The following is a 25790-nucleotide window of genomic DNA, read 5'->3' on the forward strand; positions in this document are numbered from 1 at the left end:
CGCGGGCAGCGGCAGAGCCCCGCTGAGCCGCCGGGTCAGGGCGGGCGGACACGGGTTAGCGCCCGAAGCCCTCGGTGTGGGGATTGCAGCCAGACGCCTTCCTTCCTTCCTTCCTCTCGAACACAAACCGGTGGCGCGGGGCCCCCCAGCAGCCCGTGTCGCCGCAGCAGTGAGGGCGGCAGGCCGGGCGCTCCCCACACCCACACCCGCCCGAGCCACGGCACAGCGAGGGCCTGGTGGCTGCTCTCGGAGGCAGGAGCCGTACCCACTCCCAACAGCCGGCACTAGCCACAGACCTCAGTCAGAGAAACAGTTTATTATGTAAAGAGCAAGGAGGAGTAGCTATCATGCCTACAGCATCATGCCCTGCTACCAGCCTAACACTAGAAACAATCAGCACTAGCACCTTTGACAGCTTCTGCACTGGTCAGTAAATGCATTTCCTGCATCACCTAAATGCACAGGATTCCTCCGGAGACAGCCCACCTTAAGTGTCTTCCTTGTACCAGTCCTCCCTCAGTGTACCTCAAGGTAGAACATGGCATAACGCATTTATCCACCCAAATCCATTCTGTCCCATCCAGTTTGCTGCTCCCCCTGTAGCCCAGTAAAAATGACAAGGGCAGCACACACATTTTGTGCAGTTTTATGGCTTGAGATAGGACTCAGGCTCAGGGAGAAGAGTAAAGGCAGGGAAAACATGAAGGGAAGTTAGCTATAAAGAAACCACATAAAGCAGTAGATGCTAACTCTTTAGGGCTGTTACCGGGGATGAATGCCAGAACCGTGCCTGAAGGCTAACTACCTTTCCAAGTGACTGTCTGTCATCCATCATCTGTCTGATCAGCATTGGTCCCTTGTGCTTTGAGGCTACAACCACAAATCCCTCTCCCTGTGGGTCCAGAGAAGAGAGCTGCTATGTTGACCCCAGCTGCCCCCAGCCCATCACACCACCAGCTCATGCCTGGCCTGGTGCTCAGGGCTGTGCCAGCACCAGGAAGGACTGAGTAAGGCTTCCCTCTCTGCTTTCTACAGCCACAAGGCTGGCCAGATTCCTTCCCTCACAAATACTGGAATTTGGCCAGCAGAAGAAACCACTGCTTCTAGACCCCATACTTCTGTTTTTTTTTTTTTTTGCTCATGAATTTAAGTTAGACTTGGGAAATCCTTCACACTGGAACAGCAAGTCTTACTCCTCTGCAAAAGTATAGTCAGCTGGATGTATTTCACCAAGCAAGTCCTTATTGCCAGATAGGTATGAGGCACTCATGTCCCACCTTGACCACTTTTGTGTCAAGCAGGGACTGACTTTCCTCCTGGGTCTCATGCAAGATGAGTTAGGTGAGATAGGACAACATCTGAGCCACAAGCTAGGCCACGTGACTCAGTGTTTCCCTTTGGTCTTGTATCCTAAAGAAGTAGGAATGCAAATGCGTGAGGCACCCCCCAACGCATTTCTAGGCATTTTCCCATTTTAGCCATTAGCAACATGACACCTTCAAAGAAACAATGGTAAAAGAAAAGACATAATTGTGCCAACATAAAGTGAGCCTGAGGACTTCTATGCTGGAATTCACCAGCCCAGGAGCTCTACTGGGAAAAGTGCTGTCTGGAAGGGACAATCAGCTCATTGCAACACTGATGGATTGCACAAGCTTAAGCAGTGTTAATAAGCATCAACACTGCAGTCTGAGAAGGAGGTACAGCCTGAAGCAAAGAAAGGTGCTGAGAAGAGTCCTGACATCAACCGGTAGCCCAGCACCCGGGTACCAAACCCTGCGCAAGCCTAGGGAAACATACACAAAGTTTTCTCTGTAGGAGGGTGTCCTTCAGCTTTGCTCCCTGCTGCCTCAGAAGCAGTGCAAAGAGCAGAGCATCAGGGAGCACAGTGGAATCAGAACACATATATGGGTATGTGAGAGCAGATCCTGGCCATAGAGAGGGGAGGGAATAGGGAGCACTCACTACTCCTCTACCTGCCTAATCCATCAAGCAAAGCTAGCAGCAAAGGAAGGACAGCAAGAGCAGTTCATAGTTCCTCAAACCACATGGAGTGGGGAAAAAATTGGTAAACAGCAAAGAAAGAAATGGAGCGTGGCCCAGGGGTTCATGCCATCACTTTGTCAAAGTCAAGGCTGATGGGAAATGCAGAAGATGCACTTTCGTACCTTGTAAGAGGTACATTAGAGCCCAGCCTCTAATGTAGTACACAGAATTGTATTTTTGTGGCAGTACCTGCTTTAGCTAATACAGACAGCAACAAGACACAAGCTCTGACAGCAGATGCAAGATGGGTTAAGTGGGATCCAAGCCTGATTCAAACCTTTGAGATCAAAGAGCATTTGGAGACTTCTTAAAAAAACTATTAGAAACCATTTCTGCATGGGACACAAACACTGCCTGAGTTCTGAAATCATTCAAGGCTTCTGGTCAAATGATGCCCTTGATAAACTCTGATGATGGTATCACACCTGCCCACTGGAGAACAGCAATGCTAGGGACAGTTGGCACAAACTCCTCTAGAGGTTACAGACCCTTTTCTACAGCTCTGCACTGTCCCACAGCTGCTGCAAGCCAAGAGCCAGGTATGGAGGACACCAACATTCAGAGTAAGCATTTTCCTTAGACAAGACAGAAAGGGCATGGAGGAGACTGATGTTCAGCAAAGCCAGACTACGGCAGTCTGTTCAGTTCTTCTTGCTGCTGGGGCTCTTATTGGTAAACAGACTGACTTTGCTGGCAGATGCCAAAGACAGAGAAGGAGACTCCAGTTTCACCTTATCCAACAAAGTCTTCTTTATGGCTGCTGGGGAGATCTTCTCTTGGTCTGCCAAATGCTGCAGCTCCCTGCAGAGGGGTAGTGGGAGAGAGAGAGAAAAAGAGAGAGAGAGAGACATAGCAAGAGGAAGAAGCAGGGTTTGGGAGGGAAAGTTTGCAGGCTCTTTAGGACTTTGTGTTGCCCACCTTGTCCGGATGCAAGAAGCCTCCACAGCATTGATCAGGAGTGAGCGAAAGCCACCACTCTCTAGGAAGTGCAGGGCATGGATGGTGGCTCCCCCCGGGGAGCAGACGTTGTCCTTCAGCTGACCCGGGTGCTGTTCTGATTCTAACAGCATTTTGGCAGCACCCTGTAGTGAGGAAGGGAAGACAGCTACCAGAACTCTGACTGAGGAAACCCACTGTCAAATACTCCTGTTCTCTGCTGCACAGAGCAGCACCTAAACACACACAGCAGGCAAAACTTGTCTGCCTGAGAACTATTAGCATGCTGCCAAAACACTTTTCAGAGATGAAAAAGCCTGCACAGGAGTGATGGTTCCCCTAGGCCTGGGCTCCCACACCACCATCAGTGCCAGAAGATTGCTGCAGATGCTTCTTATGTCCCCTCACTGAGAATGTGTGTGCATTCAAACCAAACATATTTTAAAGTAGATTCAGTACAGACTGAGATCGTTTTAAACCATGATGTGCAGAATTCTCTGCACAGAGCGGGCACAAACTCAAGTGCATTTCAGAGAAGAAACACTGACCAGTAAAGCCTGGGCTCCAAGCCGGACAGCCAGCCTGCGGGGAAGTCCCATTTTCACACCTCCATCTGCCAGAGCATCCAGGGCAGTGAATGCCTGAGATAAGAAACAATCAGAAAGTGACTGAAACGCTCTATTCCAAGACTAATATTCTTATGGAGGACAGAATCCAGGGATCTAGGATCACATTGTGACTCCTGTCACTTACAAAGACTTGACAGAAGTCAGACCCTTTACTGTACTGATGCCATGCCAGGCTTCCCTCCCACTAGTTACAGCTGAGCTATGGGGGGAATGGGAAAAATTTAGCTTCTAGGTCATACTAACAAGAGGCCCAGGTTTTGCAACGTGGACATGCGAACACTGCACACTGACTACGGACTTCAGACTCATCCAACTGGTAATGGAATTTTGTTGTTGACCTATGCTGGTTATAAACCAGATACCTGGATTACATGTCCCATCACGAACGTGAGTAATGAGAAAAACAAGAAACCACATGCTGAAGTTGCACAGATTTTCACTGCATGCAAAGTCCACCGTTCTCCCCTAGATTTTTACAAGTTGAGGAAGCAGCACATACATACGCAGGGCCGCTGCCACTGAGCCCCGTTACAGCATCTATGAGGTCCTCTTCCACTTCCGTGCAGAAGCCTACACTGGCCATCAGCTGTTCCAACAGCTTCCCATCCTCCACGTCCGCATGAGTTCCAGTGGCATAGACTGTAGCACCTTCCCGGACAATCACAGGGGTGTTCGTCATGCACCTGATTACTTTAGGTGTGGGGCAGAAGGCCGAGAGTTTCTTAGGACAGAAAATCATTGGAGAGAGAGAAAGAAGAAGGAGAAAGAAAAAACTTCAGTGTATATCTGGCATACCAAATAGGCTGTCTAGGAAAGGGCTCCCAAGGGGCAAGAGCAATTCAAGCAGAGGAGCGGACAGACTCCTGTATCCCAAATCCCCTGTTTTTAGCCAAAGCAGGCAAAACTTGAAAGGGAAGTTTTTTGTATCACCAGCAAATACAAAGCTGAGCAAAGCTACTGTTGGGAACAACATCCTGAACACCTCCCACATCAACTCACAAGTCTCCAAAACAGCTCCTGCAGACACTTAGCAGAAAGTCTGCAGAAATTCAGGGGAGACGACCCACCTCTGTTGAGAGAAAAAAGATCTGATAGCATTACACACGATAAAAGAGCTGGCACAAAAACTACTACAGATTATTTTGATGTGGGCAGGCAATGGGGGCCCAAAGCGACCAGGAGGGTGCAGTATAAACACGGTACTACCGGGAATCGCAAGCAGTGCCAGCCCTTTGCACCAGCTGCTGGAAGACGACAGCAGGACAGGCTCGAGGCCGTCTCCAGCATGATCCTGCCCTACCAGCTTTGACTCCCAGGGCGGCCGTCGCAGCACGGGGCCGAAGGACGCGGGCCCAGCAGTGGCTGGGCGCCAGGAGGGCCCTGCCCGCGGCTCCCCTCACCTTCTCGATGGAGCTGATGGTGACGCCGGCAGCGCAGGAGACCACGATGTGGCGGGCCTCGATGTCGGGGCCCACCTCGTCCAGGATGAAGGGGATGATGGGGGGCTTCACGGCCAGGAAGAGGACGTCGCTGCTCTTCACCGTGTCCTTGTTGCTCACCGTGAAGTTCACGCCCATTTTCTGCAGCGGTCGGGGACAAACGGGAGGGCTGTGGGCCGGGGCTGCTCGCCCGCCGGGCTCCCCGCCGCGCCCCCGCACTCACCCGCAGCCCGCTCACGGTGGGCAGCTCGGTGTCCGGGGAGCTCGCCGTGATCTTGTGCGCAGCCAGGACCCCTGCGGACGGCACCGCGTGAGCCGGGACGGGACCGGACGGGACGGGACGCGCCGCCCGCCTCGCCCGCGCCCCGCCACCCACCTGCGGCCGTGAAGCCCCTGGCCAAGGCGAAGGCGAGCTGCCCGGCCCCGATGAACCCCACGCTCATGGTGCGGAGCGGAGCGGAACAGAACGGAGCGGGTCGGGTCCGTGCGGGGCGGGCTGCGCCGGGTCCCACCTGCGGCCACGCCGCCGTCCACGTGGCCCCGCGCGGCGCGGGCGGGCGATGACGCGGCGCGGGGGGCGGGGCGGCGGCGCGCAGCAAATGGGAGCGCTGCAGGGCGGGGCCGCGCCGCGCCTCCGCCTCTCAGGGGCGAGGGGCGGGGCCTCCGGCTGAGCCCCCGCCAGCGATTGGCGCAACCCGCGCCGGGCCTTGCATCATTCGCCGCCGACGGGGGCCGCGCGGGGCCAGCCGCGGCCGCTCGCCACGCGCCGCGAGGCGGAGCTCTCGGCACGCCCGAGCCGCGGCCGCCGCCCGCCGCCTTCTGGAAGCTTCGGGCGCCGCCCTGCGCCGGGGCGGCCGCGGCGGGGCAGGGACCGGGGGGCCGTGGGGCCCGGCGCCGCCCGCGGAGAGGGCCCTCGGCCGGCCGGCACCGCGCTCGCCCAGACCCGGGGCGGCTCCCGGGGGGCTCCCGGGGCCTCCGCGCCTCGACCCGCGGCGCCGGAGCGGGGCGATCGCGGCGCGTGCCCGCGGCGCGGCCCCGGGGCCTCGGCGGCTCCGCCCCCCCGGGTCTGGGCGGCCGCCGCCAGCCGCAGAGCGGGGCCCGCGCGGCCGGGGCTGCCCGCGGCCTCCCGCGGGCCCGGGGCCGGCGGGGAGGGCCCGGCTCCAAGGGGCCTTTTCCAGCTGCCGATTCCAGACATTCCTCGGATGCTTCCGCGCCTTTGTCTGAGGCCGCGCTGGAATCTCGCCGTGCGGAGCGGTTTCGCTGGGCGTGTGGCGCGGCCCAGGAATCCTGCGGGCGGGGGCGCGGGGTAATGGGCGCAGCAGGTGTGAGGAAGGAGTCCCCCGAGCCCCGCCTGCTGCTGGGCTTTTTGTTGTTGTTGTTTTCTTTCTCCTCTCCCGCGTTTGCTTTTTAACGCCCCTTTTATCCCGTCGCCTTTGCCCTTCTCGCCCTCCTTCTCCCTGGCTAGCCCTGGGTTGGGCGGTGGGTGGCCAGGAAGCGAGCTGATGAACTGGTTCTGCCTCGCCGAGCAGCAGCCCTGCGGGTTTTTCCTTTTCTTGCCCGTACAGGTTCTTGTTTTGCTGGGGAATGACTCACGCAGCCTTTGATTCTAGAGTGGCGGTTTTCTCACTTTCTTCAGATTACCTATAGATTTCCTGAATAAAAAGATTTTCCTACACTTGAACCAGGATGGAAATTTTTATAACCCAGCGACCAGAGAAGTTCCGTTAGCACAGCTAATAGATACCTGCATCGAGTGCCTCAGCTATCATCGAGGAAGTCGCTTGGGTGCTCAGAACAAAGGCTGGTTTCATCTCATCTGTGGCAGGAGCTAGTGCTTCAGAGAAACAGCCCTGTGCTGTGGGTTCACTCAGAGGAAAGGTCCATAGCAATGGCCTGTGAGGAGACCAAGACATTGTGAAATACGTAGCTAGGCTGTGTTTTTCTTCCTCAGTGTAATCTTACCACACCGATTTTTTTTCTTTCCTTCTTTGGCTTTTTACTATTTCCTTTATTGACAAAAATAAAGTCCGTGTTTCTCCTGTGGGTAAATGTTCCTGAATGCTGTCTTTCTGGGATACTAAATCCTAGTCGCCTTCATCGAGGTGGTGGTGAGAATACTAAAGATTCAGATCTTACTTCTTATTTAATTTTTTAAAATACATGCTTCTATGACCTGTGTAGGCTATCTGCAAGCATAAATCCCTAGTTCTAAACAAGCACATTTGCGTTCTGACATAAGCTTAACAAAAAACTTTGAGAATCATTGATCTTATTTTGCTTTGCAGCAGAATACAAGTTACTTGATCTTAATTTATTAATTAAGGAGAAAAATGAGCTCTGGAAATAAAAGGCTTTTTAATTAATTGGATCATAATAGGGTTGGTTGTTAAAATCATATTAAGCAGATATTGGATGTTCTCTGTCCTAGATTGGGTAATCTCATAGTTTCCAATGGTTAGAGGGTGTTTTAACCACTAAAGCATGAGGTTTTCATTTTTTTTCCCCTAAAAGAGTGGATTGTTGTCCACACAATCTTTATTTTTTTTGCCATTTTGACCATGCTAACATTTTTTGCTCAGTCTTTGGCTGGCAGATGAGAAAGCTAAATCTGAACACACTGTTCTTGGCAATGACTATTCTTTCCACTCCTCCAGTCAGTGGTATCATGATTTCCATGTTAAATTCTATTTCCTCCTTGCTGTTGAGACACTAAATTTTACCCCAATTGTTTCCCAGTTGCCTGTTTCTCTTGGGCCTTGCTTCATGCCCCTGGCATTGTATAAATTGCATGAACTTGTGCCATTAGCAGATTTTTAATCATACTCCTGCTAATTGCTTGGTGCAAAATCTTCACAGCAAGAAGCAAGCAAAATACATAGCTGAAAAAAGGTGTTAACCAGCTGAGGAGCTTGGCAGCATCACCTCCAGGGCAAGCAGCCCCTGCTGGGCACCTGTCACTGACACCCCTCTCCCTGGTTTCCACCAGCTCCTTGTAGCCATGATGGAGCCTACAGGAAGATGCTTTCTTAAAACAATATATATAAATATATTTTTTCCCCTTCAGGTTAAAATTTTATAACAGAAACCAGGATGGTTTAGTCACCTTATTTTTTTTTTCCCACTCTGGAATAACAAAAGCTAAATAATTTCCAAGCATTACACAGCTTAATTTGTCCAGGTTGTCAAGTTTAAAAAAATACATCATAAATGCTCTAGATTCTTCTTGTATGCAGTAACTCTATTTGTACATTGCCTGCTCTACTACAAATAATTTCTTTTCCAAATGTAGTATTTCTTGTTTGTACAATGCCTTAGATTATCTGGTTTGCAAAAAAAAATAAAGCTCCCTAATGTCCTTTCTTATACCTATACTAGGTAGTCTTAACTCGTGCCCTGGAAGAAGCTGGCCAGCCTCTTGCTGGGCCATTATTTTTAAAATTTCCTGCCCTTAATGGGAATTTGTGCAAGAGAAAAATCCCTTGGAAGGCTGTTTAGTGCACTCCCTTTATGATAGATACTGATTCTTGTCCTGTTTCATGGACTAATAGTTCCCAGTTCTAAATGCTGGTTCCTACTCAGGGTAGCAGAATTGTCCAATGCAATCTGTCCCAACATAAATTTTTTCCTTTGCTTTTCAAACCTCGTACAAACAACAATGAAAAATGCATTTCCTTCCTTTTTCCTGAGTGAGTCTGCTACAAAGAATGTCAGTCAGAGGTCTTGGCGGTCTTGTCCATACATTTTTTTAGGGCTGCATTCAGGCTTCATACATCAAAATAAATTGAACTGTGCTTTCTGGCAGAAAGCAGAAGGGATATGCCTGGTGAAATAACAACTGTGCAGAGAGCAACATGAACGTACACAAACCTCTGGAGATGTAGTACTCAAGTCTGCCATTCAGCTTTATTTTAATTTGGTTAAAAAACAAATCCTTCTTCTGACAGTCAGCTACTTCTAGATTTTAATCAAACCTATCTAGTCTGCGTGCCTTCAGCAGAAGTACTCAGACTGCTTTGGTTTCTTGCTGGGTCAGAAATGAACAGTTCTTCTATTAAGCTTGAAATCTGAGCCATGCTATGTGAGACTTCAAAGTGGGTGTTTTGTGAGGGATGGGTCAGAGAAATGCAGCTGGTTGGTGACACAAAGAGTTCGGGAATCCTAGAACCTCATCTGGTCTGAGGCAGCACTCTGGATTTGTTACCATTATGTGCAAGGTTTTTTCCCCACAAATTTGGTCTTTTATGCAGAGCTGTGAGATCAATTAATCTTTGCATCCATTCCGCCCTCTCTCTCCCCCCCCCCCCCCCCATATCTTTAATCTTCTAGGAAAAAAAATTACATCAGTGTAAAGAAACAGTGGCACATGAACTGAGACAAAGCGCATGTCAAGATACCTTCTGGTCCTGCTCATGTTCAGGTGTCTGATTATACAGTTATTTTGCAGTCTGGCTCTGTTCTGCACCCAGTTTCCTGGCAGTAGAACCCCAATTTCACAAATTTTCATTTCTGTAATGACCCGGTGTTTGCTAAATAAGAATATCCCATGCTTCCTACCAAGGCGCATGCTTGAGGATATTCTTTTTTGGTGCTGGAGAGAAAAGGGAGAGGGAGATGACTGGTAACCTTCAAAATAATGCTACAGCTATGTTCTTCTCAGAAACATCCTGACTGGAATTTCCCACACTTGTAAGCATTTCATGTCTCACCACATAGCCCAGACTAACCCAAACTTTGAAGGATTGTTTTTCATCTCCACAACTGGTGTTCCTTGATGCAGCCTTTAACTTTCCCACTTCCTGGGTAGTCACTTGATTATAGTTAAGTGTTGGTAACAGTTTCAAAATCCTTGGTATCTTTCCTAATATTTGTCTCAGTAATCCAGTAGCCTACAGACCTGCTATTGCAGCAGGCATTTTTGCTTTCTGGAGATGAAAGGCCATTTTGCATACTTTGAACCACAGAATTTCTTTGCTCTGACACCAGGAGGTCGAAGCAGATGCTGAATGACAGGGAGGTGGGCAGCCTACCCACCATGGGCTGTTGACTTGCTGCTCCAGTCAGTCTTAACCTTGAAGTCTGGTTTGTGGCTCTCCCTGGCGCACCCGGGCAGTGCCTGCCTTTGCTGCATCCCGTCTCCTGCCGCTGTTGGAGCCAGGATGACCTCGCGGAGGCAGACCCAGACTTCAGAGGTGGGAGACGAAGCGGATGCGCTGGGAGTAGGCGAGGTCCACGACGTAGAGCAGCAAGTTGACATAGGTGAAGATGGCGATCACCAGCTGGCTGTCCCACGGGCACCTGCCCCTGGCGCAGAGGCCGGGGCGCTGTGGGGAGCCGTACTTACTGTCGAAGCAGAACACCGGCCAGATGACAGCCGCACTCACATACAGCAGGACGGCCCCAAAGGTGTAGACAACCACAGAGCGCTCGAAGGGAAACCAGAGCAAAGCGGTCCTACCTGTGACGCTGAAGGCGACCACCACCACTGTCACCACAAAGCAAAAGCTGTAGACAGCCACACACCACTGTGTTGCTACGTATTTGCTGTACTGGCTGTCGTTCACCAGCGCCCCAAAGATGATGCAGGCCACAAAGGCCTGAACGATTTTCAGAAGCCCAGAGACAGTGGCCATGTAACTGGTGACCTGTCCTGGTTTTGCCCTGGTCAGGAACACCTCCACGGCATACACAATGAACACGAGGCCAGCAAAGACGCTGGCTGCTATACGAAAGTCTCTCACCTCACAGCCGATAGGGTAACAGCCAAGCTGGACAAAGTAGAGTGGGTAGATCACTGCTGCCGTGACGGACATGAGTGTGGCAAGCATGGCAAAAGCAGCAGTGAAGTTTCCCCAGGAAATGCTCAGGCAGCTGTGCAGATGCGTGAACTCGCAGGTTATGATGAAGACAGTGACGGCAAAACAGAAGGTCCAGACAAACATGCAGAAAGTGCCGTATGCTGCACTGAATCCCCCTTGGTGGGCAACCAGGCTGAATGTGGTGCATCCAAACATTATCTGCAGCAAGCGAGCTATTCCCACAGGGGACGTTACAGCAGCGGTGTTCAGATATGGCCCTCCTGTGTTCTCCATCATCTTTCCAGTCCAGCAGACAGTGCACTAAAAAAAACAAGAGCTTACTTTCAGGCTTTTGCTCCTTTGTCCTGAGTCACACCTGGGGCCGAGTCAGTGGGACAGCAGCTTGAATCCCTGCCTCATCTCTGCCGGTATCCGTAGGTGCTGTGTGTGACGCTGAATGTGCGTTTCTGGCAGCCTCTCAGCACAGACTTGCTGCTGCAGGGAGGTTACTGGCTGGCTCTGCCCACCGGCTGCATTCTCAGGGTGCCACGATCAGCTCGCTCTGCTTTCCCAGGTCTGAACGCTGCCCCTTATTCTGTCCTTTCACTGTCTCCTTTCCCACATGATGGCTGAAAGGATCACTTTCTCCCTGGAGGCTGACATTTATTCCATTTCAGTTCTGCAGCTGTAGCTCTCTGCTATGGCGTTTGCAGGAACCCAGGAGTATAAATAGAGGCTATATTAATAGTTCTGGAATGAGTCCTGCCCCTCTCAACTGCCGTGAGCCGGTGTTATTTAACACTGAAACTGTGAGGTCCATCAGGGGCTCCTGATTATCCTTCTGTTGCTCCTTTAGAAGCGTGTAGGTCACTTGTGCACTGCTGTCCTCCCCACAGCCACACCACAAGGCTGTTGGTGGAGGTGGGCTCTGATTCAGCCATGGTGCAGAAACGGGGACACTGCCCCACAGACCCGGGGCTGCCTGAGAAGAGGCCCAAGCCTGAAGGCATCGTAAGCACTGCAAAAGGACATAGAGCAGAGGCTGTGATAAAAGCTGACTCACTTTGCTCCTTTTGATCTGGAGCAGTAATACGTTTACCTGCTGTGAAAGGCCCTGCTGTGCTTTGAGCATTAGCGAGAGCATGCAGCTGTGAAGATTTTGATCGCCAGTCCTCACTGTCTCCTTAAACTCTTCCCTGTCTCTGTTTTACTTCTATGGAAACCAGTTATTCTTGTATCTCTGAATGGCAAAAACAAATGCAGTTGTTGACAAAAAATGGCTTTGATATCCTTGGCTTTGCTTTGGAACACAGATTTCAATGTATAGTGTCAAACCCTTCTTCCTATTGGATCAAAGCTTTCCCAGACAGCTGTTTGGTATATGCTTTCCCAGACTTGGTCGCTGCTCAAAGGTCTTTTAATTTTATCTTTAAAAGTTAAGTAAATTTTCTGCTGGAGTTTCAGAATGCAAAAAACACACCACAGAAAAAAAGATTCCTCACAGACCTCACAGCAGCGTTGCTGTCTCCCCACCTGCAAACCAGCCCCTGCTGCACTGGTCCCAGGGTGGCACCAGGGTCCTCCTAGGAGCTCAGCACAGGTGCAAGGAGTCAGCTCGAGTGTGGCCAGACCCAGCCCTAAGCAGGGAAACGTTCCTTAATGCTGCCAGGTAGTCATCAGATGTGCTGATGAAGCCTGTAACTTCCTAGGGGTGGTGCTTGGTAACGGTGATAATTGCTTAATATCACTGTTTCATATTCATATGTTAATGTGACAACATAGGACCCACCCACAAATCACCACACACAGCGCTAGATACCATAAAGTGATGACAAAAGAGACTACTCCAAACCGTCTTAGCATGCGGTTCTGGGGCAGCCTGGGTTTGCCCAGGTGAATGCTGCTGCCCCTTCTCGCATCGCCCTTCCGTGCACTGGGACTGGGAGCTCATGTGGGCCAGCTCAAGGATCTCAGTGACTGAAAGCCCCTGGTCCCACTGGAAGAATGCCCCCTCTGAGCACTTGGCTGCCTGTGAAGTCTGCTGGCAGGCAGGACCCCCACCTGGGAGGCCACACTACAGCAATTCCTGCTGCTGGGAAGCTCACCTGTATATGAGCTTCCACACGGACAGCATAGGCTTTGGTGGTGATGCAGCACATCCAGCTTCCAACTGTTTGTTTCCACCCATCCACTCCCTTCCCTTGCTCTTATATATCTTGCTTACACAGCTGCTGTGTGAGCTCGATCAGGATACTCAGGTTTAAAAAAGAACAGCAGAAAGTTTACACCTGACAAGGATTATTTTTAACCTGGATTAATCACTGGTCTGATTCACAATGCCAATGAGCATGCTTGTATCCATGCAGCAGTGGCTTTGATAAACAGCAGCCAGAACCAGGGGACTGTACAGGAACCAATTAAGCTGGTATTGCTGCTGAAAATCACTTGTGATCAAACTGTGGTTTAAGAAGAGACAAATTCTGACAGACGTAGGTTACAGCAGGATTGCTTACCATGAAAATTAGTCACTCCAGCAGTTTAACATACTTACAGTCAGTATTTTGTAGGCCAGGGATAACTCCAACTGTCTTGTTGCAAAACTCTCTCCCGTTTTCCTTAAAAAGACTTCTGGTGATAAATGTAGAAACTCTGCATTCATTCTGGGGTGGAATTATCACAATTAACATAACAACAACCAGGAAATGCAACAAGAAGGCCGAGGAGCTGCAGGCAAACAAACTGGCACTCTGAACCCTTGCCCTTCCTGACTCTCTGTGATGCTAATCCTTCACCTCTAGCAGAGGTTTTTCCAGGCTTTACTGACAGTGTTGCTGTCTATATTGTGGCATGTCCGGTTAAATGGTCTGTGTTACAAGGCAAAGCTATTGCTGCTTTGGGTTCTCACCCATCCTGCTTTGCTGCCCCTGTGCAATTTCAGCACTCCATCAATGATGCTCTGTTGCATCTAAACATCTGAAGTCACACTCATCACTTTTCTTAAGTCACAGAAGGAGCTCCTCTATGTCCTGCTTTTCTTCCCACCACTCCCTATTAAAGCACTTAACTGCAGCTGTACCGCACTGGCTATGTGGGGGCAGTGAGGAAATGTTTACTTGGAGCAGAGCTGGATGTGCTGCCCGGCTCCTGCTTCTGCAGGCAGTGGTGGCACTCCAGAGACCTCAGTGTTGTGAGGCAGATCTGGTAGAGGTCAATGGTGCCACTAACAAATAGTGGACAGGAGCAGTGCAGCTGGTGGACCACTGCCTTCAGCCAGAGCATTCTGTTTGAACATGCAGGTCTAGCTTCTGAGGATCCCCAGGGCCTCCAGGTGCTGCCACCAGTCTGATTTCCTAGCATCTAACAGGTGTATTTCAAAAGCACTTCAGTTTTCTTTCCACTTTAGAAAGGTGTAAACAAGTATCACATAGAAGGTACGGCAATAGAAACCCACAGCTTCTTGCACCTCATCATGGCAGCTTGCTGCACTGCTCCTTTGAGACCCTGCTGTGCTGAACAGGGAACTATTCTGCATGCTGTTGCAGGTTTTTTTGAAAGATCCAGGGCCAGTCATTTGCTGCTGAATGACATGGAAGCTTTGCAATTAAAATGAGTACTGAAAAGCACGCATGCCTGCACATCAGACTAGTGGTTCCTAAGTGGTAAATCACAACATCCTACAAAGTGAGAATTGATGAACCCAGAAGAAACCATGACTACTAAAACATCCAGACTTTTAGCCCAAATTCCACACCAAAGCTGTGCTGCCATGAGGTTGGAGCAGCAAGAGCTAGCACAGAGAGCAAATCTTGATCAGCTGCACCACAGCTGCAACAGATACTGTGGAACTGAGGAAGGAATAGCAGCGGCGATGCTGTCCCACAGCTGCTACCACACTGTCGATGTGTTTTCACAGTAATGATGTTGCCTCCACATTGCTGGTCAGAGGAATGGGGCACCTTTCTCTATCACAGCCCTTCTGTACCCTTCTCTCCAGTGCAGCACTTTTAGCATGCAGTTCCAGCCAGTAAGCCTGACAGATAATAATTGTCCGTGGTCTTCACCAGTGTTTTTGGTGTGCATTACTAGCTCAGGTCTGCTGTCCTTTGCAGTCAGGGATAAAGAGGGGCTCACTGCTTACCTGGATAAAAGTTAAGTTTCAATCAGCCTGCTGCAACACCATTAGAGCCCCTGTGTATTAGCAGCCATTGCTGTAGTAAATAGTTATGGGCTCTGCCCTCCATCTTACAAATGAAACTTTTACGTGCCCAGTGTCTGAGTCTGGAAACTATAATAATGTAGTGCAAATAGACACCTCTGCTAACAACTTTTCATTTCTTAGTTGCCTTTTAATTTTGGATCAATTACATGATCCTGATAGAGATGACTTTTCAATGATGGGTGTCTAATAGAAAACATCTAATCTAGCCATAAGATCTGAGTACAAACACATGGTACTGAATTCTTCCAGTCTTACCCATTTTGACATTGGCTTCCACATAGCAAATGTCACTGGGGATGAACTTAGGAGTGTCAGAATCACAAAGGCTTGGAAAAATTATTTATTGCACAAGTACGAGAAGAAATATAGAACTGGAAATGACCACCTGTGTTACAGATTGCAGTTCCCAGCTACTGCTGGCAACCACTTAGTATATATATTTTTTTCCTAATAAATTAGCCAAATTCCCCCTTAATAATATTTCTGAGGAATTTCTGCTTCCTGTTATATCTTTTGAAAGACTGTTGCAGAGCCATACTAAGCTAAATGAGATCACTGACCTCCAGGGATTTTTTTTCCTCTACTCCCAAGAAAAATAGATGTCACTTATCTCCTCTGAACATTCTTAGCCTCTTAGAAATTAGCCTTTGATTTAATGCTTTAGTAATACAGGTAGTCAGCTCTGCAAAAAATATTGCAAATATAAGTAGTGGCATTTATACTTTACCTTTTCCTAGTAGAAGGACATTGATGGACAGAGACTAGGGCACTTGCCATATCTACAGATGCATCATCTTGTGTGTAGTCATTCTATGAACTACTGATGTAGTAGTTCAGCAGTTTCCCTCAATGCTCCCAACTGACAAACTAGTGCATAGCAGAAATTCTGGCTACTACTCAAGTACCAGCACTTTATACTGATTGACTTCACATGACTCCAGCCCTCAAAGGAATCCCATCTTCCCATATGCTTTTTCAAACATTCTCTGTACTGAAGAAGCCTCTCAATTTAGTGCCAAAAATATAGTCAGAACAATTTTACATCAGTCAATAAAACCTAAAAAGTATAAGTAAACCCTATATTAATAATACGGAAACTCCATTGATAGCTTTCCTGCATGTCTGTTCTTCTGGGAACACCATCCATTTTGTCTTTAGCTACTTTTTTTCTTTTCCTTTTAATCTTAAATGTGTAATAAACCCCATCTTGCACAGCAGGACTGCTAATTTCCTATGTGGTACTGCCCGAGTGTTTGCTGAAGTCTGTAACCAGTAACTGAATGGTTGGAGTTTCTGCTTTTTTACTCACCTATGACAACAAATTTCACACATAGAGCTACCCTTTTAACCTGGTAAGATATTTCTTGGAAGTGCATGCTTCAGCCACACATTCCTGATCCCTCCCTTGTTCTCCTCCCATTACAAAGAGGATTCTATACATGTATGTTCTCTGAGGTGGGCGCGTTTGCAAGCAATCAGTAGAATAGCAGTATGTTGTTTCTTGACTTGTGTTCGCTTTTTTTTTTTTTTTTTTTGCAAATGCTTCACCTTCTAAGACAGACCAGATAGTCTGATCAAATCAAATATTTCTCTAACTAGAATAATGGCCTTTGCTGTAAAACCAGATCTCTCTGCATCTTAAAATACACTGCCCTTGAATCCCTGACAAAACACAAACTTCAAGCTGAAAATGCTGTGCAAGTAAGCAAACAGCAGATGCTGGGAGAAAGTATCTGTACTTAGACCTCACATACTCTTCATTACAGAAACAATGACAAAGCATATTGCAAGTGGAACACTGAAGTCTAATTAATATAAAATGTCAATACCCCCCTCAGCCCTCTCCCAGGCACAAGTGATCATAAGGAAAACCCACCCAAATGAGCAGCATATACAACTTTACAAAGACATATGAATGGTTCTCTGGTCAGCCCTTATAAATAGCATTTTACATATTAAAATAAATATGTCCACATTGCCAAAGTAGCAAGAGGTGCCTTCGTTATTTAAAAAAAATATGTTACAAAACAATATCATTTATATTTCTTGCTTAGTTTAAAAAAGTAATAAAAAAGTCATTTTATAAAATAATACAGAAGTAAATTGATTACAAGAGTGTCCATCCCTAGCACATGTCCTTTGTTTGTATGTTATGATATATCATGAGATGCTGACCTCCAGGAAGTCATGTAATCATTCCTTCACTTCTTGTTGGACAAAAGAAATCCAGTGCTTGCTTTTTTCACCACTTGTATCGAGTCTATGATGTAAAATTCATGACAAGGGAAAAAGTCCTAGATCTGGGGAAGGTTCTCATTGCTGCTATTTATGGCTTTACTACTCCCTGTATTAGATTGCCTTGTGTAAGACAGGAAGAGGATGTGAATGGCCAGGAGTGATCCCTCGAGTTTGGAGGTAACAAGTTCCAGACAAATTGTGTAAGCAAGAAATTGCATTTTTTTTTCTTGACACATCTTAAGTGTGCAAGAGTGCGGGAACATGTGGTTGTGTACAGGTTTCTGCCTGCATGGGGGGTGAGCATGCACCAGCCTGTATGAGCTTAAGGAAGAAGATTAGAGTGTGTGGGAGAAGGGCCCCGAGTCCCCTCCTGATCTCCCTGCCCCTCAGAAGATCCTTTCCTAGTTACCACTGCTGAGCATCCCCAGAAGTTTACTGGGCTCCAGGCCCTGTTGCTGTGCCATCTTCTGAACATCAAAACCCATGTGCATGAGAAACTGGATCACATTCATCTCCTGCCCTGTGAACTGGTCCCTGATAGTGGGGCACGAGGGGTTGCAGTGGGGCCATGGACAGCTGTCAATCAGATGAATTGGGCAACCTTTCAGAGGGGCTTTCCCATTTTTGTTGCTCTCATGTAGGCTCCGATCCCAACAGTGCAGGGCACGGGGTAATGATGTCCCCTTCACCTGGATGTCCGTCCAGTGACTGAAAAGACAAACCACACAGATTGTATCAGAAGGGTCAGGTTATCAGAACTGATTAATTCCCCTACTGTTTCCGTGTTGACCTTTCATAGAATCTGTAAAATCACTCACTTGCGTGTAATGATCTCATGAGACAAACAGGCAGGAGCAAAGCTAGCACTAAAGAAAAAAAGGGAAACATGGATTAGGATTTGTCTTGGACGGACAAATTAACTCCTGTTCAATAGAATATTCTGGACTAGGCAGAAAGTGGAATTTTTGCTGCCCTGACAAAGCTTTTAGAAACAGAGAAGCTTATCATGACATAAAACCTGGCTGGACTGGAAAAGGGGTTCCATCCTGCCTAATAGTGTACATCTACTACAAGAGACTCCTGAATACCCGCTCCTGCATGCAGCAAATAAAGTACATTAATGGTTCTTCCTCTGTTGTCTCAGCTATCTCAGTGTTTTATGATCAGTACTTAATAAGGACAACTGGTAACTGTGAACCTGGAAATTACTTTGCACTTATTCAGAAATAAAACCAGCAAGATTCTTGGTGTAGACTAAGCATAGTTACCAAATCTATGACACCAGAGATCTGAGAAACACTGCTAGAATATTGGATAAAATACTTGTTTTGGAAGTGAGTTTTCCTTACTGAAAGACTTACGTTACATCCTTCAAGGTGTTTCTCAGCTCCCTGCCCAGATTCTGGATGTAGAGCCACTGCCCTTCCTGAACAGGCTGGCCAGTGAGGTGTACATTGTCTACAGTAAGCTGAGCCTCATCAAAGAGCCATTGGACAACAAAGACTGGACCTAGGAAGACAAAAAATTCGGAAAGTGAATGGCTAGTAAGTTAGCTGTGAATACAGAGAAAACCTTAGAATCCATTTTATCTCTCTCCTCCAATACTTACATCGAAGAGTAGGATAAATCTTATATCCAAAAAAACAGTTCCATTCCTCTCCCTCTTTAAACTGCAGCTTACAGCGTTCAGGAACAATACCATTCCAATACCTGGAAGACAAAGCAACAACAGAATGAATGTCATAATGACATCTTAACAATAGTCTATCCATATCATGCTATATTTCTGTCCTGGTTATCATTCCAGCTTAATAAAAGCAGCATTCTTTCTTGGCTACATTGTCCTATCAATGCATTTGAGGGCATCTGCAATTGCACATTCTTTTGCACACCTATATTTGAAATTTGATTTTATTAAAAAAAAAAAAAAGTGAAAAAAAAAACAACACTGACATTAGATAATAAATAAATACTCTTCAAGCATCAAAATACAGGAAGATCAAAATTCACTCAGAGGGTGGCAAGGCACTGGAAAAGCTTGCCTACAGGTTGCGGATGACCCATCCCTGGAGGTATTCAAGACCAGGTTAGATGAGGCCCTGAGCAACCTGATCTAGGCAGTTGGCAACCCTGCCTATGGGAGGGGAATTGGAATTAGATAATCTTTTGAGGTCCCTTCCAACCTAAGTCATTCTACGATTCTATGAAGATAGAGGAGAACATGATTCTATGAACATCTTTCCACTATTAATCCTGTATAAAAGCATGCTTTAGAGCATGTGATTGTACCTTATTCCTCTTCTGATAGCTTCTGTTGGAGCACACGTTATGGTATCGATACAGTCAGTTCTGCGATACTGTTTATTATCCAGGAACCATCCAGAGTCTGCCAAGCCTCGAACCTGAATCCCTTGATAACCCATCTCCTCCAGCTGCTCCGCCACTCGATCCACATTCAAGAGCACTCCTGTTCCTCCAGCACTGTAACAGCAATTTTAATACAGCAGTGATGATGCTGGTGTAGCTATTAAATGGCTGGCTAGTGTACATATTCAGCAGTGACACTCAAAACAACTGGTTCTATCCACAGGACAATCCAGTTAGTAGTTACCAAGTTATTTCCTTGCTTTGCAAAACATTCTGAAATAAAGCCAGCTCTGAGTAACAATCTGGTACCTCAGAAACAAAATCCAGTTCTAGTTTTTTCTTTTGGGAGATATATAGGCTTTATACTACTTGCAAGAGTTTTGGCTGCTCAAAACCTGAAAGAATCTCAAGTGAGAAGTGGCAAAGAGTGAATTTGTCTATATTACACTCAGCATATATTACATGGGTGTATCACAGCAGCGCAATGTAACAAGATTCAGAGCATCTGTGACAGGCAAATCTGAGTTTTTAATCAGATTTCTTGTGAATAGGTTCAGCACATGTGTTTCATGGCATGTATCCACAGGTGCCAGCATTTTTAATGCAGGGCAGAATAAACACATCCCCTCCCTCTTGCAAATCTTTTACCCTGTTATTTTCTTATAAATGTACCTGGACCAAAAGCTGAGGAAATACACTTCTATCATTTCCTGCTGTACCACCCAAAGGAGAAAACTGAGAACAGATGTAGAGTTTGTTATATTACAGTTACTACATTCCTAGAAGAAATTTTTCAGGAATTTAGCTCATCCCTAACAGCTTTCTGCTGTGGAGATCTCCTGTCTTCACCACAGGAATTCTTGTAGACACTTACCTGCTCCCTGCTAGCAGCAACACTTTTGCGGTGCTAAGACCTTTTCCCACAAGCTCCTTTATAACCTCTTGAATGATCAGTGCTCCCATGAAGGCATATTCATCTGGAACAGAGACCTCAGCATCAATAAAACTGTTTCCTGTCCAGGTTAAATCTTTTGCTTCCTCTCCACAAATGCTTAAGAACTTTATGAAGGAATCATGAATCTAAAAGCAGGCCCATTTCCTCTACCTGTATCAAACTAATCTAGTAAGAAATACTCTCCCAGTACAGAACTTCCCTGAAAGAAGCGAATAGACAGCAAACAGAATAAAAACAAACAAACAAACAAGAAAACAAGCAGGCCTTCCTACAGCAGTGCATAGGAACTGGTAAACTAAGAGAAGGAAAACAAGAGCAAACCAGGAAGGTGCTGTGACCCTTTCTCTATTCATGGTGAGTATTCTCCCAGTCCATAAAGCCAATTCAGACATGCCACATTTCAAGACATATTACACTTGCACCAATTCCCAGGCACCACCAAAACACTGTTTGCTGTAGTGTAGCTGCTTCATAGGAACAACACAAGAAACTTACAAAATGAAAAGGTCCTTACTGTGACAGAAAGTATAACTTTGGTATCCACAAGTCATCAGTTTCTTGATACTAGTTAGTGAAGAGACATTGAGTAACAAGGTGTCTGGTTTAAGGTCAGAGCTCAAAGATCAACTCAAAGAAAAACAGTAACCTCCTGCCTTTCCAGTGCCACATCACAGAATATTTTAGGCCTATCTCTTTCTTTCACAGCAGTGTACATCAGCAGTAATTTCATTCTGTTCAAAGAAAACTCTTCATGAACAAAGGCAAAGAAGACAAAGTTCCTTGTGCTTATACAAGTATTACTGCACCAATCCTGCTTCACTTGGGAAACCCAAAGAACTACATGATGTAGAACAATTCACTTGCATGAAATTCGGCTTAACCTGGCAGAGGATTCCATTAAGCAGACTCCTAGAGTTCTGGCATTATCAAAATGACAGCTGATGCAAAACAGGATTGTACGCAAGCAAACTACCCTGTTTTACAAAGAAACCTGCAGATAGCTTTAGGTTGACATGAGGAGAGATACCCTCCTCATTCAAGTTTGAAACTAAATTCACTTGCCTCTCAGACTAACAAAGCCAAAGTTGCACGCAACAAACCATGGTTCCTCAGCTACACCACTTAATTTGCTGTGTGCTGGATGGAACCTGGGGATTCATCTAAAAGGAATTTAATTCCTCTAATCCTTGCCTACTGCATCAGCGTAACATCTCTGCAAGCAGTGGCTCTGAACTATGTCAAAACAGACTGAGCTAAAGAGATCAGGATGTTTTATCTGGAAGTAGCTTGATATTCTTTCCTGCCCTTCAGCAAGAAAAGCCTGTTCTTCATTCATGTTGTTTCACAGAAGTCTGGCCATATCCTTTAATGTGTGATGTCTGTGGCAGCAACAACCCATCAGTAACACTCACTTTTCTCGGACTTGGAAGAGGCACCACTCCAAACATCACTTGAGCAATAAGGGATGAATCTGTAAAAGAGTTGTGTGAGTACTGATGTTCCTTAGACATGCAAGGAGGGGGTGAGGATAGGGTCAAGTAACTAGAAGAAAATTAAATTCTGGGGAGGGGAAAAGGAAGCGTTTCTTGTCCACTTAGACACTTAACATACCTTCTTGCACACAAAGTGACAATTGCAACTCTGTCTTGAATTTTCTTCTGAACACTGGTAGTTTTACTGAGTTAAATCAACAAGTAATTCCTGTTTTCTCAATCTAATTGGAGCACTAAGTTTGGTGGACAGAACAGAGGGCCACAATTTTGCTCTCAGCTGTCCCACTGATATGGTGGGTGACCTGTCACAGGGAAACTGTGCTTCAGGAACATCCCCTCTCTTCTGCTTTTTCCTCACATATAGATGCATGCATAAACAGATGTTTTTCTCATTTCTCCTCTTTGAACTAAAAGAGTTACTCCATGTTCCTCTCAAATTGGCAAATGTACAATACACTATCAGCCTCTGCCCACAACAGTATTTGCCACTTCATTTATTTGAGAAGGCTCTCTGAGCTATCCCCAGTTTTTCTTCATTAGATCACCCCACAACTCCAAGCAGACTGAACTTGGGTTTCTCCAGACCTTGCCAGCACAATTTAGTTAGAGAGGTGAACTGGAACAAATGAGGAAACGTACAATTTCCTCTTGCAGACATTAGTCTTAATCTGTCTCAGTAGCACTCTGTTAGCCCCAAAAGCAGGAGAAGCAGTCTCTCCTTACACCATGTTCGCGTTCCACCAGTGGGGATTTTCCTCTGGCTGTGATGACAGGATCCCAGTTCCTGCAGATGGACATAAAGAAACAAGAAACATACCGATGACAGTGTATGACTTCAGAGTAACTGTATGAGTCTAAAGCAGAATCTCTGACCACGTAGAAAACAAACGTTCACAATGTACAACATTGGTTAGAGAAGATGAATGAGCATTTGTAAATCTGCCCTTAGGCATATGTGACTTTCAGAATTTGATTTGTGTTACAGATGAAGCCTGTCCAGAAAGCTTCAGTAGTATAGTTTCTGTAGTACAGAACAGAACCTATGAACACATACTTAAGACGATCAGCATTTTCCCAAACACCAAATCCTACCAGGTCAAACACAATATTTGCAAATGTAGGATTCACTGTCTGTGAATGAGAAAAGTCTGAGTTTTCAGAAGGGCTGAGTATAAGCACCAAGAATGAAAAGGAAAGTTCAACATTTCTCTGTTGACTCTGGAGCCCTGTTGTCCAGTGTGTGTCTTGGGTGTTAATTCCATTTTATGCATTAAAATCAAAAAGCTAAAAGTACTTTTATGTGTACCCCAAACGTATGCTTTCACCGAGAATCACTGTGATTGCTTCAGTGACATTATACAATTATAAACGGGGAGGAGGTGGAATCACACAGCTCCACACAAGAGGCCCAGACAATTTACCCCATTTCTGCCTGGCACGTAGGGCCAGTACTACTGTCCGCAAACCCATCCAGCCCATTCTGCAAGAAAGTACAGCTGTCCTGACGGACAGATTACAAGGTCCAAGTGCTTCCGACAGGATTAAGAGCAGCTTTCTTTGGAAACCAAATGACAAAAACAAGACTATGAAGATCCCAGCAGGTCTGTCAGCATGTGAATACGTTTAAACTAAAGAGAGTACGTTGGCGAGAGTTCAAAACACCAGTATCGCCCACCAGCCATAAGCAGACAGCCAAACACACGCGTATCTGTGCTTTCATGACCGTGCGAGCGAGCAGAGGCATATTATTTGCACGTACTCACGCAGGAACCGTCTGCGTGGGAGAGGCCGTGCTGGTGCCAGGCAGGAGCAGGCGCCCGGCAGCGGCTGCGCGCCCACCGGGACGAGGGGGCCGCCGAGCGCTGCCTCCGGGGAGCCGTCCCCACGGGGCAGGGAGGGACCGGCGGCCGTCCCCACGGCACGACGGGGACACTCACCCACTCTGGTCGCGGGCCACTCCTTGGAGCTCATGAGCCTCCGCATGGTGTCGTAGCGGCTGTCGCAGTTCTCCCTGTTGAAGCAGTACCACCCTCCTGGCGGGGAGAACAGGGGTCAGCCGCCCCCGCCCCGCCCCGGGCCGGGGGCCTCGGCTCCGGCCGACGGCTGGGGGAAGGCGGCCAGCGCCGGGCCGCCCCCCGCCCTCCGCCCGGCCCCGGCCCGAGCCGCGCGAGGCTCACCTTCGAGGAACAGCAGCCACCGCCGGCTGCCCTTGGACTCCTTGAGGTAGTAGCTGCGGACGGACAGAGCGGAGGCGGCGTTAGCGGGAGCCGCGCCCGACCGCGGCGCTTTGACGCCCGCAGCGCCGGGGCCGCGCGGAACACGTGGCGGGGGCGGGGGCGAGGCGGCGGCGGCGGCGGCACCGGGGCCGGCGGCGCCGGCGCCCGCCGAGGGGAGCGGCTCGGGCCGCGCCGCCCGCGGGCCGCGCGCTGCACCTGTCGCTGCAGAGCCGCCCGCCGCCGCGCGGTGGCGCCACAGCCCTCGGGGCCGCGCCGGGGCCGGGGCCGCGGGGAGCGCTCGGCGGGCCGGGGCCGGGGCCGCGGCCGGGGGCTGCGGGGCGCCGCGAGCCGGCGGCGAGCGCGGCGGGGGGCGGCGCGCGGGACTCACCCGGCCGGGCTGCCGTCGTTGCAGGTGACCGAGGCGTTGTGCAGGAGGTGCAGGCGCAGGTCGTGCGGCAGCGCCTGGGCCGAGCAGGGGTACAGCGACTGCGCCAGGCTCTTGACCTGCGCCATGAAGCTGTCCATGTTGCCCTCCACCGCGGTGAAGTCCAGCGGGAAGCTCTCGGCCGGCGCCGCCGCCGCCGCCTCGCCGCGCTCGCGCACCGCGGGACCCCGCCGCCGCCAGCCCTTCCTGCCCTCGCCGCCGGGCCCGGCGTGCAGCAGCCCCAGCAGCAGCAGGAGGTGCACGGCCGCCGTGCCCATCGCCGCCCGCCGCCACCCGCCGCTCGCCGCGGCGGCAGCAGCAGCAGCCAGTCCCCGGCGGCGGGCAGCGCCGCCCGCGCTCCGCCGCGCCCCGCCGCGCCGTCCGCGGGGCCGGGGGTCGGCGGCGGGCGGCGAGGGCAGCGCCGGCGGCGCGGGCTCGGCGGCGCGGCTGCCGGCGCAGGAGCCCGCCGCCCGCTCCCAGGCGGCGAGCATGACAGAGGGGCACGGAGTGCGCGGGGAGCGCGCCGGGGGCGCCGCCAGCCCGGGCGCCGCGTGGGGCAGCAGCCGGCCAGCCCCCGCCCTGCCCTGCCCTCCGCCCCCTCGGAGCGAGGCGGAGGGAGCGGGGGGTCTGCGCCGCGCCCGCCGCACCGCCGCGGCGAGCCAGTGCCGCGGCGCGGGGCCGCTCCGTCGGGGCGTCCGCCGCGCCGCGCCGCCATCGCCGCCCCTGCCGGCGCCGGGGCCGCGGCCGGCGGCGCCCGCCAGCCTCGCCCGCAGGGCGGCGGGGGCACGGGGCGGCTCCTCCCGGCCCGGGCCGGCCGGCGGGCGGGGGGGGCTGGGGCGCCCGACGGCGCCGTGTGGCCGCGAGGGCCCGCACGTGCCAGCCCCGCCGGCGGCGGCGCCCCCCCGACCCCCCGCGCTCCTGGCGGCGGCTCCGCCCCCCCGGCCCCGTAGGGGCGGTGCCGCCCGCCCCCCACCCGCGGGAGGTGCCGCCCCCGGCCCCCGGGTCGCGCTCTTCCCCGCACCCCCCGCGGCGG

The 25790-nt window shown here is 49.6% G+C and overlaps 3 protein-coding genes across 3 annotated transcripts; all 3 read right to left on the reverse strand.

The window, feature by feature from the left end:
• Positions 1-297: 297 nt before the first annotated feature.
• PYCR1 (pyrroline-5-carboxylate reductase 1) lies at positions 298-5578 on the reverse strand. The gene is made up of 7 exons (XM_032199452.1): positions 5427-5578; positions 5274-5344; positions 5012-5191; positions 4111-4332; positions 3531-3623; positions 2965-3128; positions 298-2847 (listed from the first exon to the last, which is right to left on the reverse strand). Exons 1-7 carry the CDS (start codon positions 5491-5493, stop codon positions 2688-2690), a joined length of 957 nt encoding a protein of 318 aa, XP_032055343.1. The 5' UTR covers positions 5494-5578; the 3' UTR covers positions 298-2687.
• A 3771-nt stretch (positions 5579-9349) lies between these two features.
• Positions 9350-11328, reverse strand: MYADML2 (myeloid associated differentiation marker like 2). The gene has a single exon (XM_032199453.1). The coding sequence runs from the start codon at positions 11140-11142 to the stop codon at positions 10234-10236; it is 909 nt and encodes a 302-aa protein (XP_032055344.1). The 5' UTR covers positions 11143-11328; the 3' UTR covers positions 9350-10233.
• Positions 11329-16234: 4906 nt separating this feature from the next.
• Positions 16235-25035, reverse strand: NOTUM (notum, palmitoleoyl-protein carboxylesterase). The gene is made up of 11 exons (XM_032199425.1): positions 24722-25035; positions 24295-24347; positions 24055-24150; positions 22841-22901; positions 22037-22095; positions 20544-20646; positions 19592-19783; positions 18912-19012; positions 18664-18811; positions 18121-18168; positions 16235-18010 (listed from the first exon to the last, which is right to left on the reverse strand). The coding sequence occupies exons 1-11, from the start codon at positions 25033-25035 to the stop codon at positions 17704-17706; spliced, it is 1482 nt and encodes a 493-aa protein (XP_032055316.1). The 3' UTR covers positions 16235-17703.
• Positions 25036-25790: the final 755 nt, after the last annotated feature.

This window comes from Aythya fuligula, chromosome 18, assembly GCF_009819795.1.
Source record: "Aythya fuligula isolate bAytFul2 chromosome 18, bAytFul2.pri, whole genome shotgun sequence".
NCBI lineage: Eukaryota > Metazoa > Chordata > Aves > Anseriformes > Anatidae > Aythya > Aythya fuligula.